Below are 15014 nucleotides of genomic sequence, written 5' to 3'. Positions count from 1 at the left end.
TTAGCTATTCTCTCATCTAACACACAAACTGATTTAAGTGATAGGTTACATATCACACGTAATAGTTCTGCAGTTTCATATCTGAGGTCCTTCAGACCTAGGAATTAATTCCCATAGCCATACAAGCTTCTCACTCCTTTTGTCATAAGGAAAAAGTTCTTATAGTTCTAGCAAACTTTCTGTTCAAAGTAAATAGATCACCCTTCATTTTGTTCTAACCCTTGAAAGAGCCCTCAAAGTTGCTGCACACGTGATGTAAAGTTTTGCACCAGTTGGCATGCTAGGTCTGGGAAACTATTCACAGGAATGCCTTGGGGCAGGAGGGGGCTATGTATGAGCCTCATTGGAGGAAGATCTACAAGTATGTTTGCATTGCTACTGGATTGGTTCCCACATGGTTTATAAAGTTCTTGCTTCATATGGAGGGAACTTCCATTCCTGCCTACTATAATTAAACTGACCTTGCATGTGGCTGTACTAAAACCTTTTTCAAATAAACTGCCTTCCCAAGCAATGCTGCTTGGCCTGTATAACTGACCTGTCCCACTCATTTTTATGGTGTCTTACTAGTAATTTTTTATTTTCTTCAAGCTCACTGATATTGAACAACGCTGCTCCAAGAACACAGCCTTCCAAGACACCCTGCACCCCAAAGACACACCATCTTGCTAATTTTGTTTACTTATTATGGTACATCAGTTAACCACTTCTTACTCTATAGCAGGGGTGGCCAAACTTACTGACCCTCTGAGCAGCACACAACAATCTTCAAAAGTTTGAGATGCAGGGCATGCCTGCTAGAGCTCAGGGATTCAGCCCTGTGGGGGTCCACCTGGCAGGGCTTCAGCCAATCCCTAACATGCACACACTGTGGGCCTGAGCCCCTCCTCCATACTGGGCAAAAGTCCCTACCCTGCCCCCCTTGTGCAAGGCAGAGGTCCTGCCCTCCCACCTCCCCATGCGGTAGGTGGAAAGCACCTCCACAAGCTGCACTTGGACTGTAAAAGAGCCACATGGAGCTTGCAAGCCAGGGACTGCCCCCCGAGCTCTATTTTATAGGGGCTATATTGATTTTTTGTAAGTGCTATTTTTTTTAATCTGAATGTGATGTAGGATTAAATCCAATGCCTTTGAAGTTGAAGTATATTATGTCATCCTTCTCTGTATCATCCAAGCAGAATCTAAGACTATTTTCCATAAAGCCCATCTTAACTGGCATTGATTATGCTACCAACATTTAATTCAACAGGGACACAAGCAGTAAATGTGTGTGCCAAGGATTGATGGCAGGCTGAGTGACCTATAGGGTACCTGGAACATTCCATTTACCCTTTTTAAATTTTGTCACAACGTTCAAAGTCTGAGCACCTGCTCGGTCATGGCTTCACAGTTGCCTTCAGTTTGCTGGACCCCAAGGAGCACTTCACTCAGTATTTGCAGTGGCACCAAGAAGCCTTTTCAATACTGTACAACAATTATGTTGAAGAGTCCTTCCATTAGCAATGAAAAAGGCAAGCTTAAGCAAGAGTCCATAAAATGTTTGAGAACCTTCTTATCACAGCCCTTTGCTGTCTTCAATCCACTGTCTACATCTAAGGGAAATAACATGCAGTAGGAGTCAATCTTCAGTCATGGAGGTTTCCACTGTCTGTCTTCCATTCAAATGTGTTCATTCCAGCCAGCCCTTATGGCTGTATGTCTCAAACTCCCCCGGAGAGAATTTTTTCCCCCTCCAGGTAATGACACAGAGTGGATAGATACAAAGTCATATGGCTAGTTCATAAAAATATTACAAAGAATTGTCACATTTCTTGGAAACCCCACTGACTATGAATTACTTCTGTATGTTGGAGTGTCAGACTTCATCTTAGAAGCTTTGATCAGTACATACAGTAACAGCACCATCCAAATAGCTATGGCTGCAGTATCTTAAGAGCACATGCACACTCAATCTTGGCAAAGTACTGTTCCTCTTTGGTGCAAGTTATCAAGCTGTGCTGATTTAAAAGCATTTAACATCCTCCCTAATTACTGATGGACTACTTCTGCATCATGGATGCAGTGTTGTCATACTGGTCCCAGGATATTAGAGAGAAGTTTTAGCTAGGGATTAAGTCCTACTTTGAGCAGGGGGTTGAACTAGATGACCTCCTGAGGTCTCTTCCAACCCTGATATTCTATGCTTCTGAGTTGGTCTAATAAAAGATATTACCTCACAAAGCTTGTCTCATTTCTAATTCATGATTCATGACTGATAATTTTAGCGTTTGATTGGTTAAGATCCATTTTTCACTAATAACTCTTGCCTCTCCTCCAGTGTTGGTCTTTTCACTAAGTGCTGATTTGCACTCAATTAACAACTCTTATTGCTTTCACCTCCCTTTTTAACCAACACCTTTCATTACCATACAACTATGGATTTTGGGGGCCCTCAAAGCATTCTTAAACAATTACTAATTTTTGTTTAAAACTTATACCATGTTTCTGCCTGTAAAGGAAATAGGTCTCTAAACAGCAAAAACTAGTTTTCTTCAAACCATTTTTCCTTCTATTAGTCTGAGGGGGGAATGGAAGAAGAGGGGGGAAAAGTGGAAGTTTCAAAACTGGGAGGCTTCTGTTTGAAATGGTAACTATTTCTACATTACTAGTAACAGATCATGAGCTTTAAATCTGCAATAAATAAAGGCCTGAGTAGTGTTCAGAAACACAGTACAAGCTTTATTATAAAAAGATACTCCTGTTTGTAAATTAGAGCAATTTATTACATTCAAGAAACAGTTTATCCAATAAATTTCACATTACACAGTCATGTAATCAAGCAGTTTTCAACCTAAATATATTAAATCAAAAAGCCCACCATACACAAAAGCATGGAAAAAACTCAATTCATGTAAGTGTAGATTGTTGCATAAGCAGTAAGCAACAAGACTGGAGTAACGGAAAAACCACAAAACTGTTGCTTACTTGAGATTACTAGCTTTGTGCAGTCTCATTTAGGAGATAAAAGTGCAAATACCAAAAATACCTTCACATTGTTCCTTATCATTTAAATGCTTCATCTTAAAAACAGTATTGCATTCTGTTTTTTAAATAGACATTGCCAATCTTCAGGCTAAATGAAAACATACTAATAGATGACAATTTGCTGCCAGCTGCCCACCTTAACTATGAAGCAAGAGGAACAGATCTTATTGCACTAATGTGCAAATGTTCATAGTGTTTTCCTCTTTCTTCAGTCTGTTCCTGTGATTCTCAATGACATAAGCAACTGCTATTAATTCAGTTAGCTATCACTGAGCATATCATAGCTCCCACAAGCCTATAACTGAAATGTTGCACTATTTAAAGATGATCACTGACACTTAAGGAAACAAGGGTTTCTTAAAATGACAACTGTATTGCCAAATAATCAAATTAACCAATAAAAATATGGAGGACATTGGTTGTTTCTAGTATAAAATACTTTGTCTCTTAAGGTTCTGATCAAATTCAAAACTAAGATCCTAATTAAACACTGATTGACTGACAAAGAAGGCACTTACCAGGTATTGCAGTTTAACCAGGAAACTTTTAACATTCAAATATACTAAAGCTACATGAATTTAAGTAAACACCAGTAACTTGTGTTTTCCAGCTAACAAAGAGCCCAGAAATCCCTCAACAGAGTGACTGACATAAGGCTACAACTTTTATATAGTTGTTGGATCTTAAGATGACAGCAGAGGAAACTTGTAATATTCTAAGGCAGCATGTCACTCATTAATTTCTTAATCAATCTAAACTGACTTACATCCTGGCTGGTCTTTCTTTAGTATATTTTACATTTAACAGTATGTATCACCTGATGTACAAAAACTGCCTATATACATTTAAATACAGTTGTTGAAAGGGGGTAGTGAGGGAAAGCTGGCTGTTGTGCAAGTACATCCCATCACCAACGTTTTCATTGCATAATAACTAAAGTGCTCAAATTTGAAGAGACGGGTGATCACTCAAAAATACTGGGTGCTAGGGGTCAATCTGAACATTTTAGGAATGACTTACAGACAAGCTTATTACTAAGTAATTTTTAAATGTATAACTTGATTCTAGATTTCCACATGACATTAGTCAAAGCAGTTGATGACCTACACTACAGATTTGTTTTTTTGTCTACATATCGCATTTCTTAGTTTCAATTTTTCCATCAGTTGTCCTATGACAGAGAAAAAGCTTTATGCTACCCCAATTATTTGAGTGTTACACTTTGCCACTCTTATATTGTATCACAAGGGAACCCTCTGATCATTTATATATTTTATATATATATATTTAAAATATTATTTAGGTGCATGTATCATGCAGGAATTTATACAGTGAACTTGAAATAAAACCTGCACATTATGTAATCTCTCTACACTGAGCAGCCCACTGTGGAGAAAGCAGCTATGATCGCAAACTTAAAGTAAGTTCCTGATTATGGAGCCCAAGTTTCTCCATGGAGTTTGGATTTCATTTTCACTACCAGGGTATAAAGTTTTCCAGTATGGCTAGGTCTTGCTCCATTTCTTCCCCTCAGATTTCAGAGGAAAGCGAAATTTGTAAAGGGGGGGAGGGGGTGGAAGAGAGAGAAGAGCGGAAGCAGTCATAAACCCAAACTTCTAAAAAAAGGTTTCTGTACCACAACAGAAACACTCCAAAATGTAAATAAGCAAACTGCAACTCTTACTACAAAAGTAAAATTACCAACAAAAGTTTTAACTATCCAATGAGCAATACAAACAGCAAGTTTTGATCATGCAGCCTCAGAGAAAGCTGCCTTCAAAATCTGGGTTTTCAGATAGAAGGACTGCATTAAATGGAAGGCTCCAAATTAATTCTAAACAACACTTTCGATATTTGTCTGTTCTTGGCATTATGGCGATTTATTTATTTGCTAGCACTCAGTGTTTCTCCCCTCCCCCAGCATGATATTTCCAATCTCTCTCTCATACACACACACACCCCCAAGACGTTCATGAAACACTCCACTGTACCTCATCTGTGCAAAACATGGACCTTCTCTTAAGGCAGCTTCCAAATACATCATCCAAAGTATCTGAAACATTACAATGTTACCAGAGTAAAAAGCAGAGGGCACCAATTCAACTTGCACAAAAGAAGCAGTTATAGGTCACCCTCTGGTACCTTTCAGAACTTGGATTGCACTAAATACTGTGGCTGTTAGAAAAGGGAAGGTTTCATTAGTAACTGTAACCTATTAATTTTCCAGAAGTATACAGCTATTGAAGTGTGCCATAAGCTAAGCTTTGCACACAGTCAGACAGTTTTGTACATTTTGCTTTGAAAAAAGATACGTATTTTCCTTTTCTAGAGAAGTATGTGCTCCCACTGGATTTTTGCTATTAACTTCAGGGAAAGCCAGAACAGATCTTTAAAACTTTTGTTTGAACAATTTCATTTGAGAGTTAAGGGCCTCAGTCAATACTATGGACTAGGGGTTCCTGGTTACTAAGAAGGTAAAATTGCCTTTGAAATTTAGCTTTGGTATAGGTAAAGTAATTACGCTACTGTGTATACTGCCTGTGATACCAGTAGTTTGTTATCAAACATTGATTAAAGAGTAGCTCATAATGGCTCAACAATCAAGAGTTAAAAATTATAGCAGGTCAGCACAACTACTTTTTAAAAACTCTCTTGTCCTCTCTCTCCATCCTCCCAAAATAAAAAATGCAGCAGATGTGCGACAAACCGTTTTGTTCTTCAAAGCAACCTTGGAACGAGTACATAATACACATTTTTAAAAACCTCCCTAAATAAATATTTTATTCTAGTGTAACACATTTGATGTTTCCATGATTTAAAATGAACACAGAAATCTATATTTAAACAACATTACATGAAAACGACAAAGCCAGGCAATTCCCAGCCAAGGTCAACAATACATCCATTAACTATCAACTTTTCCACTTTCCCAAAAGGACAAGGACACAACCGACAGCTTGTTGTTTAACTTAATTTCCTGGTTTATGTTACATACCAAACTAAGTGCCATGGAATATCCCCTTCACTAGATTCAAGAAGTTCAATATTCTTCTCTCATTTCTGATTTGTATGAGTGTGATCAGTTAAGATCACTGTGTGTCCTGGTCTATTCCAGCCAACGATGGATTGTTCTAAAAATATGTTTAAAATACTCCGAACAATCTCAATTTAAGTTACATTAGGGTGCCCACCGCTTTCTTCGAGAAACTGTTTACAGCCAAAAAGAAAAGGAGTACTTGTGGCACCTTAGAGACTAACCAATTTATTTGAGCATGAGCTTTCGTGAGCTACAGCTCACTTCATCGGATGCATACCGTGGAAACTGTATGTACAGCTCCGATGAAGTGAGCTGTAGCTCACGAAAGCTCATGCTCAAATAAATTGGTTAGTCTCTAAGGTGCCACAAGTACTCCTTTTCTTTTTGCGAATACAGACTAACACGGAAACCTGTTTACAGCCACGCATTTAAGAAATGTTTCCCATATGTTTAGTCTAAATTGCTTTTAGTTCCATGACACAACACCTGATCGTATTACCACAGACTCCCTCTTTGGTGTGTCCAACCTACACATTCTTTGCCACTCCAGGATGCATGGTTGCAGACTAAAATAAAAAAGCATAACCTGGGATTTGGCAAGCACAGAGGCTGAAACACTTGGCTTTGTACCACTATTAAAATTCTGAATCTCTTTACAAAAACAGCTTATTTGATTGTGATTACCACCTTACAGAATCCAGGCAGGCATTTCAAGTAAGCAGCCTAGTTTTTCCTTTAATCGTTCTTCTCTCTGTCTCTATTGAATTGCTTTCTCCCTGGGGAACTAAGAGCAATCACTGGAGAAGAATTAAATATGTTTGAAGGTGGTTGCATGGACACTTTCGCTGGGGAGTCCCCTGGGATCTTTTGAGATGTCTCTACCACAGACTCTCTCACTGTATCATTCATTTCAATTACTTCAAAGTCTGCTTCATTCCATTCTCCTGCATCCTCTTCATCTTCCTCATCTTCATTAAATTCAAAGTTGGACAACAAAGCTTTTTGGTCCTCGTTCCCACCACCATCTTTTAACTTATTCTCACTGGGAGAAGTGGCTAATTTATACATCACAGGAAATAGTACTGCTGTCATTACAGATGTTCCCAGTGCAGTATACATCATCACAGGGACATTGTGAAATTTTCCTCCAAGAAACCCAACCACTGCTGGAATGCACATCTCCCCCAAGGCAGCACCAACTATAAGGAGAGAAGCAGACTTTCCTTGTATGGTGGTGTACTGTTCAATCCAGGAAATGCCACTGGGAAAGATGGTAGCCATTGAAGCACCATACACTGCTGTCCCAACCCAGAGCGAAACTGGATGCTTACTGAACAGTGCCAGGAACAGAGAAGAGACAGTGGAACCTATGACACTCAGCAGAATCATAGTACCAGGGTATAAACAGGTAGCAAAACAGATTGCCAGTCCTCTGCAAGCTGCAAATGCTCCCCAAAAAAGGGAGTTCAAACCAGCTGCTTCACTTTTTTTCATGTCTGCATAAACCTTTGCATAACTGAAAATGTAAGAGCCATAGCTGACCTCTGCTCCTACATAGCAAAAGAAGAAAAGGAAAAGGAGAATGAGAAGGGCACAGTGGTATTTGGGAATTTGGCATTTCTGCAGAGAAGCTTTTGCTTTATCTCGCACTGTGCCGGTCCTTGAATACAGAACAACAAACAACAAAGAAACTATCAAAATATAGGTCCCTATGAAAATGTAGGACCACGTAAAGCTCACATTAGAATGCAGTGTCATTGCTGATCCAGACAGTGCATTAGGCATATCACTCAGAACAGAGTGGTTTGTCTTTTCATCTTCTGTTTGGACTTTAGGAGATATGAAGCTGCCCAATGCCATTTTTGCCAGGATTGGGGCCACAAGGGCACCCAGTGCAAAACTGAAGTGTAAGGCCTGCATATGTGGTCCAGCGTCTGTTCCCCATGTATTCAATGCAAGGACATTTCCACCTGCAGATTAAAGAGATGAGGATCCATTTATTTAATATGGAGACTTAAGATACAGTATGGTTTCTTCCCAATCAATCAGTTATTTAGTTAATATGTATCTAGTCAATCTGTCAGAACAATCTACAGTGGAAGCCGATTATAAAGAATTTCTTTTATAATACATGGAATCAAAAGTCCTTACCTGTTTCAGGGCATGAAATGTGCAAACTGCAAATCTAGCTAGAGTGAAGCTCTGCTTACAAACATTAAGCAGTAGAAGGTTCCACTGCACATGCTGGGTTTTTTTACCCTTTTATCTCAAGAACAAGAACTAACTCAGTTCAAACAGTGTTCCACTTGGCAGCATTATGGCATTCCAGATAACAAAGCTCAGGATCTTCTTTGACAGCCTATTTATGACACTCAGTTCTAGGCTCTCTTCTCAGCAGATAGCATCACATTTGCCTTAGAGATGCTCACTCAGACCTTAGTCACACAAATGGGTTGAATAAGTAGTTAATTGAGGAATACTTGGCAATCTTTCCATGCCATCCCACATACAGTCAGAGATCTACCAGCAGATTCATTCTAGAGATTATTCCAGCCTGCCATTTACCTCACCATTTGCATCACAATCAGGAAAAAACTGCTCTTACGGTCTTCAGTATGGATGATATTACTGTAGTAACAGCAAGAGAGAGTAACTTTAATGGCAAGTGACAATGAATATGAACACAAATTTAGTGTAGCATACATACACCATGCATGCTAGAAAACAAAACATACATATTCCTCCTCCTTCACTAAGTGAAATTTAACTATTTTAGCAGGCCCTAAGCCTATCCTGACAACACAACATGCTTGCCATACAAATTGGAAGTCTTAATGATGAGCATAAACTCAGCTCTTGTGGATCTCTTGCACCTCATGAGTGCAAACAGTTCTCTCAGATAGATACAAGAGGAGCTGACAGACTCCGACTGACTCATTTAATCCACAGGACTTCCTGCAGCAGGGAAGAGGATCTGTTCACTTACCTGTGTCTAGAACACCCATAGAAGTCCCAATGACTGACATCAGGGCAGTTAACAATAGCGCTTTCTTACACCATGGTATGGCATACAGACCAACTGCTGTTCCCAGCATGGTTAACCCTATAAAGGTAATCCAAAATCCATACTGAAGCTCCAAAACAGTCAATTTATTATAATTAAATCTGTGTCTTATGACAGACTGCTTAAATTTAAAGCAGTCAGGTTAGACTGAATTTGTGTTCATGAGAGCTGATTGAAAAGACTTTGATGGAACCATTTTTTCCTCAGAAATTGTGTTTCTGTTAAAATCAAAACATCACAAAAATCAAGCCAAATTTTCTTTTTGAGAAAGAGAAAAAAAAGTTCTGACAATGGAAAATGGGATGTTTTGAGATTTTTGGAACAAACGGTTTCAGTTTTTCATTTTGAAGTGATTGTTTAAAAAAAAATTATTTTGCATTACTAAATAGTAATATAAAATAAAAACCAAAATGAAAAACATTCTGGTTTTGTCAAAAGACATTTTGAGCACAGAGCAAAGCTCATTTTAGATTGGAAGATTTCAAAATTGAGTTTCATTTCAATTCTAAACAAATTCAAATTTTCAAATGTCAAATTCTTCACAAAACTGAAATGTCATCCTCTGACCAGCTCTAGTGATCACACTAGGCAGTCCTCAACTAAACTATGTTCTCCACTTACTAATGTTAATGGAAGCTAAACTTATGCATTGAGAGTAAGTTATAGGCCCACATCATAAATAGGCTCTTAATTCATTGTAGAGTTTCAAAAAGAATAAGCTCTGTTAACAGAATTTATTAATTTAAAACTTAATCAACCTATGAGATGTGATCTTTTCTCCATTGCTTATCCAACTGAAAATTGAAGGCATGAGAATTATTTCTCAAATTGACAATACATGAAAAATTAAGACAAAACCTAGGAAACAGTTCTACAGCTAACTGTGTTTAGAGCTTGCCATCAGTTCACCTTACTTTTGAATATGATAAGCATGAAAGATTTTGCTTTATTAGTTCAGGAATCTCTGTTTCAGGTTTCAGATAAATGTGTCTTCAGCTTACTTACTTGCCTCATGTCTGACAGATAAATGAGAATCAATGAGAAGCAGAAGATTAGTAATAGATTTTATTCATAAATTTTATGCATGTCAGGGTTTAATGGAACAGATGAACAAGCGGGTGCAGTGTATTTTAACAGAGGTTGAGTTTGCAACTTCTTTTTTTTGTGAAGTTGTAACTCAATTGTGTGAAATGGTATCACTGACAGCAACACAGATGATCAGATGTGAACCTCAGCTGAGCTTCTCTCATTTTTCTCATGGAGCTTGTGATGTGGCCATTATCAAATCTGATTTGTTTTATATAAATATAGAAAAACAAAAATCCAACTCTGCTTCTTTTTGTTTGAGCAAAAAGGCATCTTTTATTCAGTTCTGATAGTCATAGATATGGTCCTTTGCAATTCAAGAGCAACTATCCTATTAGACTCCCCAATAGACTATTGCTTCTACACAGGAAATATCAAATTGTATATCAAATCACTAGAAGCACAAATATAAAAGGAGATAGGAATGAAACTGACAAACAGAAACAGAATTTCATCATTTTTAATTACATCACTCCTACAGCAGTGTACAATGTTTTTTAAAGGAGTATGACAATGCTGATGATAGCATACATGCAACTTTCATCCTACAAGGCTGCAGGGTAAAGGCCAACAGGATACTTGCAGGACACACCAAGGTAAGGGAGGTGAAAGCTGGCTTGAGATATATTTTTGAATACAACTTTCACATTTTGTTACTATACCAACCCCTCTGGAAAAAGTGAAGTTTATCACACTTTAAAAAGATATTAAAGATTTATCAAGCTATACATTTGTCACATACAAAAGATTATTATTTTGAGTACACTTACCCAAGAGGAGATGAGGGTTCATGCAGTCAAAGATAATCCCTCCAATCACTGAACCACCAAGGTACCCCAGAGAACGACCCATGAAAATGTAGTAAATATCACTGACATTTTTATTCACATTTGCAGCCAGATCTTGAAATGTAGGTCCCAGGATAGCAATGCTCATACCCTGAAAAACAGTGGGGATCTTTTGTTTGTTCATTTTAGAGGGCGGATGGTAAATAAAATAAACTCTCACCAGCAGCAAGAAATGACATATGTTACTAAGACTTTGTCTGCAAACAAAAATTGTACCATCTTAATTAAGTCACTTTAGAAACTGATTTAGTTAAACAATGCAATCTAATGTTGGGGGCACTCTTATTTTGGTTTTAAAGTGCCAGTTTTCAATTTAACTTATAAGTTGGTAATGAATTTCACGTAAGACAAGGCTGAAATAAGTTGGCAGATTACTTAAGGTATGTCTACACTACCCAATTTACAGCACGGCCACGGCAGCGCTGTGAGGTGGGCAGTGTAGTCACGCTTTATGGTCGGGGGGGGACGGGGACACCGACCTCTCTCAGTGATAAAAAATAACCACCCTGAATGAGGGGCAGTAGCTTTATCACCAGGAGCGTGGCTCCCGGCAATAAAGCACTTGTCTACACTGGCGCTTTTCAGAGCTAAACCTTTTGTCACTCAGGGGGGTGTTTTTTCACACCCCTGAATGACTAAAGTTTTAGCGCTGAAAGTGGCAGTATAGACAGTGCCTTACATCGTAAACTCTTCAAGGCAGGGCCAGTCTTTTTGTCTGTTTTTGTACAGCACTAAGCACAACTGAGTTCTAGTCCTGGACTATGGCTCCTAGGTGCCATGGTAATACTGCTAATGAATAAGGCTACGATTTAGTCACGGAGGTCGTGGAAGTCACAGAATCCATGACTTCCAGCAACCTCCGTGACTTTAGCAGTTGGGAGCTGCAGGGTCCCCCACCACCCATGGGGCCAGGAGCTGTGGGGTACCCCCACCGCCTCTGGTGGCCACCGGGGGCAGAGGGGAACCCCCGAGCTCAGGGGCAGTGGAGGCCGCTTGGGAATTCCCGGCCGCAGTGGCGGAACTCCCGGGGTCCCAGCTCACCATGAGCCCCTGGCCCCCATGGGTGTACCCCACAGCTCCTGGCTGACATGGGAGCCGGGGGCACCCCACAGCTCCCAGCCCGCACAGGCAGCAGACAACTGCCAGAGCTGCAGGCGGTAGAGGTATCCTGCAGCCTCCAGCTCCTGCAGGCGGCTCCTAGCCCCTGTGCAGCTGCCCCACTTCAGGCGGTGTGGGGATGCACAGATCCCCATTTTGTCCCGGATATTTTTAGTAAAAGTCAGGGACAAGTCATGGCTTCCGTTAATTTTTCTTTTATAACTGTGACATGTCCCTGACTTTTACTAAAAATATCCAGGACAAAATCTTAGCCTTACTAATGAATAATAAATATTAAATATCACTTGATGTAATCCAAATCTGTTCTATCAAGATTATCTCTAAATTTACATACACATTTTCTTTTAACTGTGTGAAAAGCACCAAGTGCAAAGTGAAATTTAAGTTTTACTTGCAGTCACCTTTGGAATAAGCTTGTGGAGCACCCAAGTGAGTTTCAGGCAGGAAATAGTAAGTATCTCATTGTGAGAATAAGACCAAAGGAAAACTTGGCTGTATGGGACATTCATCATTTCAGTACCAGCAATGTGCTCAGTACTCTGCAAAATTAAAGGTTCTTATACAATCCAGTGCTATAGAAACATTACTCCTCAAGCAGCTGAGCACCTGGGATACTTTCACCGGCCTGTGTGACAAACTAAGCCCAAAATACTATCTAGAAATTACTAGGACGCCAACTTGGCTGAGCTCAGCCCTAGGGCTCTATCCATGCGCTCTGTGGTGCCTCATTAGTTTATTACTCTCTGAATGGTGTGGAGGGCACGAATAAAGCAGGGTTATTTATCCCTCTACGTAACACAAGAACCAGGGGTCACCCAATGAAATTAATTGATAGCAGGTTTAAAACAAACATAAGGCAGTACTTCTTCACACAGCCCACAGTCAACCTGTGGAAGATGTTGCAAAGGCCCGAACTATAACTGGGATTTTAAAAGCTATGGGGCTAGAGGGACCATTGCTTTGCCCCAGTATTGCAGGCCTTGTTCTCACTAGCCCCGCACAGGGACCTGCCCCCGGGGAGAAAGGGGCTGCCTACGGCCCTCCCCAACCGCACCGAAGAAGGGGCTGCGCCAAATCATCACCTGCACCAGGTCCGCCCCCCGGCACAGGGGCTGCCGCTCGGGGGCGGCTCCTGGGAGAGCGCTGCCCCGGGCGGGTTTGCCAGGGAGTCGCTGCCCCCAGGCGGGAGGGGAGATCCAGGCCCGGCCCACCCCCGCTCACCAGGCCCAGGAAGCCCGCGCACAGCACCCCGGAGATGCACCATCGCAGCAGCAGCAGCGCCGCTCCCTCCCCGCCCCGGCGCCTGCCGCCGCCGGCTACGATCACCTCAGGCCGCGGCGCGGGCTCCGGGAGGAGACTCGGCTCCTCCGCCGCCGGCCCCTCACCGCCCCGCAGCGTCTCCTTCGCCTCCGGCCGGGCGAAGCGAACCTGCTTCTTCCTGCCGGCGCCGGCCATGGCTCCGAGTGCGGAGAGCGGCCCGGCCCCGCCCCGCCCCCGCGGCGGCCACCAAGACACCGGCGCCTCCACGAACGTGACGCGCGGAACGAGCCAGGGACTACAACTCCCAGCGTGCACCGCGCCTCCCCGCACACTCGCCCCGTAGCTTTGGGACCGAGCCGCCCCGCCTACCGCGGTGCACGCCGGGAGCTGAGCGGCGGGCTCGCACTCGCGGCCCGCGTGTGGACGTTGCCTGGCAGCCGGGGGACCCGAGAGGTCGCTTGGCCCAGGTACAAAATGGCGGCAGATTCGCCTTCTCCTCCCTAGTCACCAACCTCCTTGTCGCTTCGTGGACACGTGAGCGCGCAGCACCGAGCACAGCGGCCGGGCGCGGCGCACGCGGACTGTAAACCTGGCCGCCTTGGCAAGCCCTGGGGGTTACAGCTCACTTCATCGGCTGCAGGCCGTGGAAAATACAGGGGGGAGATTCACAGAGACAGAGAACATGAAACAATGGGTGTTGCCATGCAGACTGTAACCAGAGTGATCAAGAAAGATGAGCTGTTCCCAGCAGGAGAGAAAAAAGACCCTTGTGTAGTGATGATCAAGGTGGGCCATTTCCAGCAGTTGACAAAAACGTCTGAGGAACGCGGGGGGGGGGGGAGAAATAACACAAGTAAAACTGTTTCCCCATGTTTATGACCCATCCACTCCCAGTCTTTATTCAAGCCTAATTTAATGGTGTCCAGTTTGCAAATTAATTCCAGCTGTAATTGTTGAGAGGTTCCGGCCCATTGAGCAGCCCTGCTCCAGGCTCTGTTCCTAACTCTGGCACAAACTTCCTTTGGGAACCTGGTTGAGCAAGTCACTGACAGGCAGAAGTTTTCCAAAGGCGCTCACTCATTGTGTGTGCCTAATTCACCACACCGAGGACCAGTTTTTATCAGTAATGAGCACTCACTAGTAGCTAAAATAATTGAGAGTTCCAGCTTCTCAGTGCTTCAGACACAGCTGGTAAGGCACTGAGAGGCATCACTGCAACAGAGCTCTTAAACAATAAAGCAACCAAAATTCATGAACACTTTCAAAAATGTTAGCAGTACTAGCTCGGTGCCTTTCTTACCTTACCCATAAATGGGAATAAGGAGGCAGTTTCACTGAAAGAGTTGTTCAGCAGACACATTCAGTAAAGCACCACTTGCACAAAGTCCACTAGCACCAGATTAACTGCTCAGCACACCCTTTCAAGTCCCCTTAAAGTCAATAGGGTTTTAGTTAAGTACCACTTCAATGCTTTGATGATTAGGAATAAACTTAAATATGCATTTACATAGCTGCCACATCAGCTATGTGTAAGCTGGAAAGCTTGTCTCTCTCACCAGTGGAAGCTGGTCCAATA

The 15014-nt window shown here is 41.8% G+C and overlaps 1 protein-coding gene across 10 annotated transcripts in view; it reads right to left on the bottom strand.

Annotated features, from left to right (window-relative positions):
• The window catches only part of MFSD4B (major facilitator superfamily domain containing 4B), a 399121-nt gene extending 385230 nt beyond the window's left edge, over positions 1-13891 (bottom strand). For 2 of the 10 annotated variants that reach the window (XR_014710871.1, XR_014710872.1), the window contains exons 1-4: positions 13400-13715; positions 10982-11150; positions 9048-9164; positions 6472-8031 (exon numbers count right to left, since the gene is read on the bottom strand). Coding sequence is in view for 8 of the 10 variants with exons in the window: in XM_084623459.1 (XP_084479585.1) it covers positions 6797-8031; positions 9048-9164; positions 10982-11150; positions 13400-13633 (1755 nt within the window). In the remaining 2 variants the exon portion in view is untranslated. The other 8 variants (XM_084623466.1, XM_084623460.1, XM_084623459.1 and 5 more) reach the window with 8 other exon arrangements.
• Between the last annotated feature and the right edge of the window lie 1123 nt (positions 13892-15014).

Source organism: Lepidochelys olivacea (genome assembly GCF_965140295.1).
Source record: "Lepidochelys olivacea isolate rLepOli2 genome assembly, chromosome: 3".
Classification (NCBI taxonomy): domain Eukaryota; kingdom Metazoa; phylum Chordata; order Testudines; family Cheloniidae; genus Lepidochelys; species Lepidochelys olivacea.
Note: the sequence above shows the minus strand (reverse complement) of the source record. Positions and strands in the feature narration are given on the sequence as shown.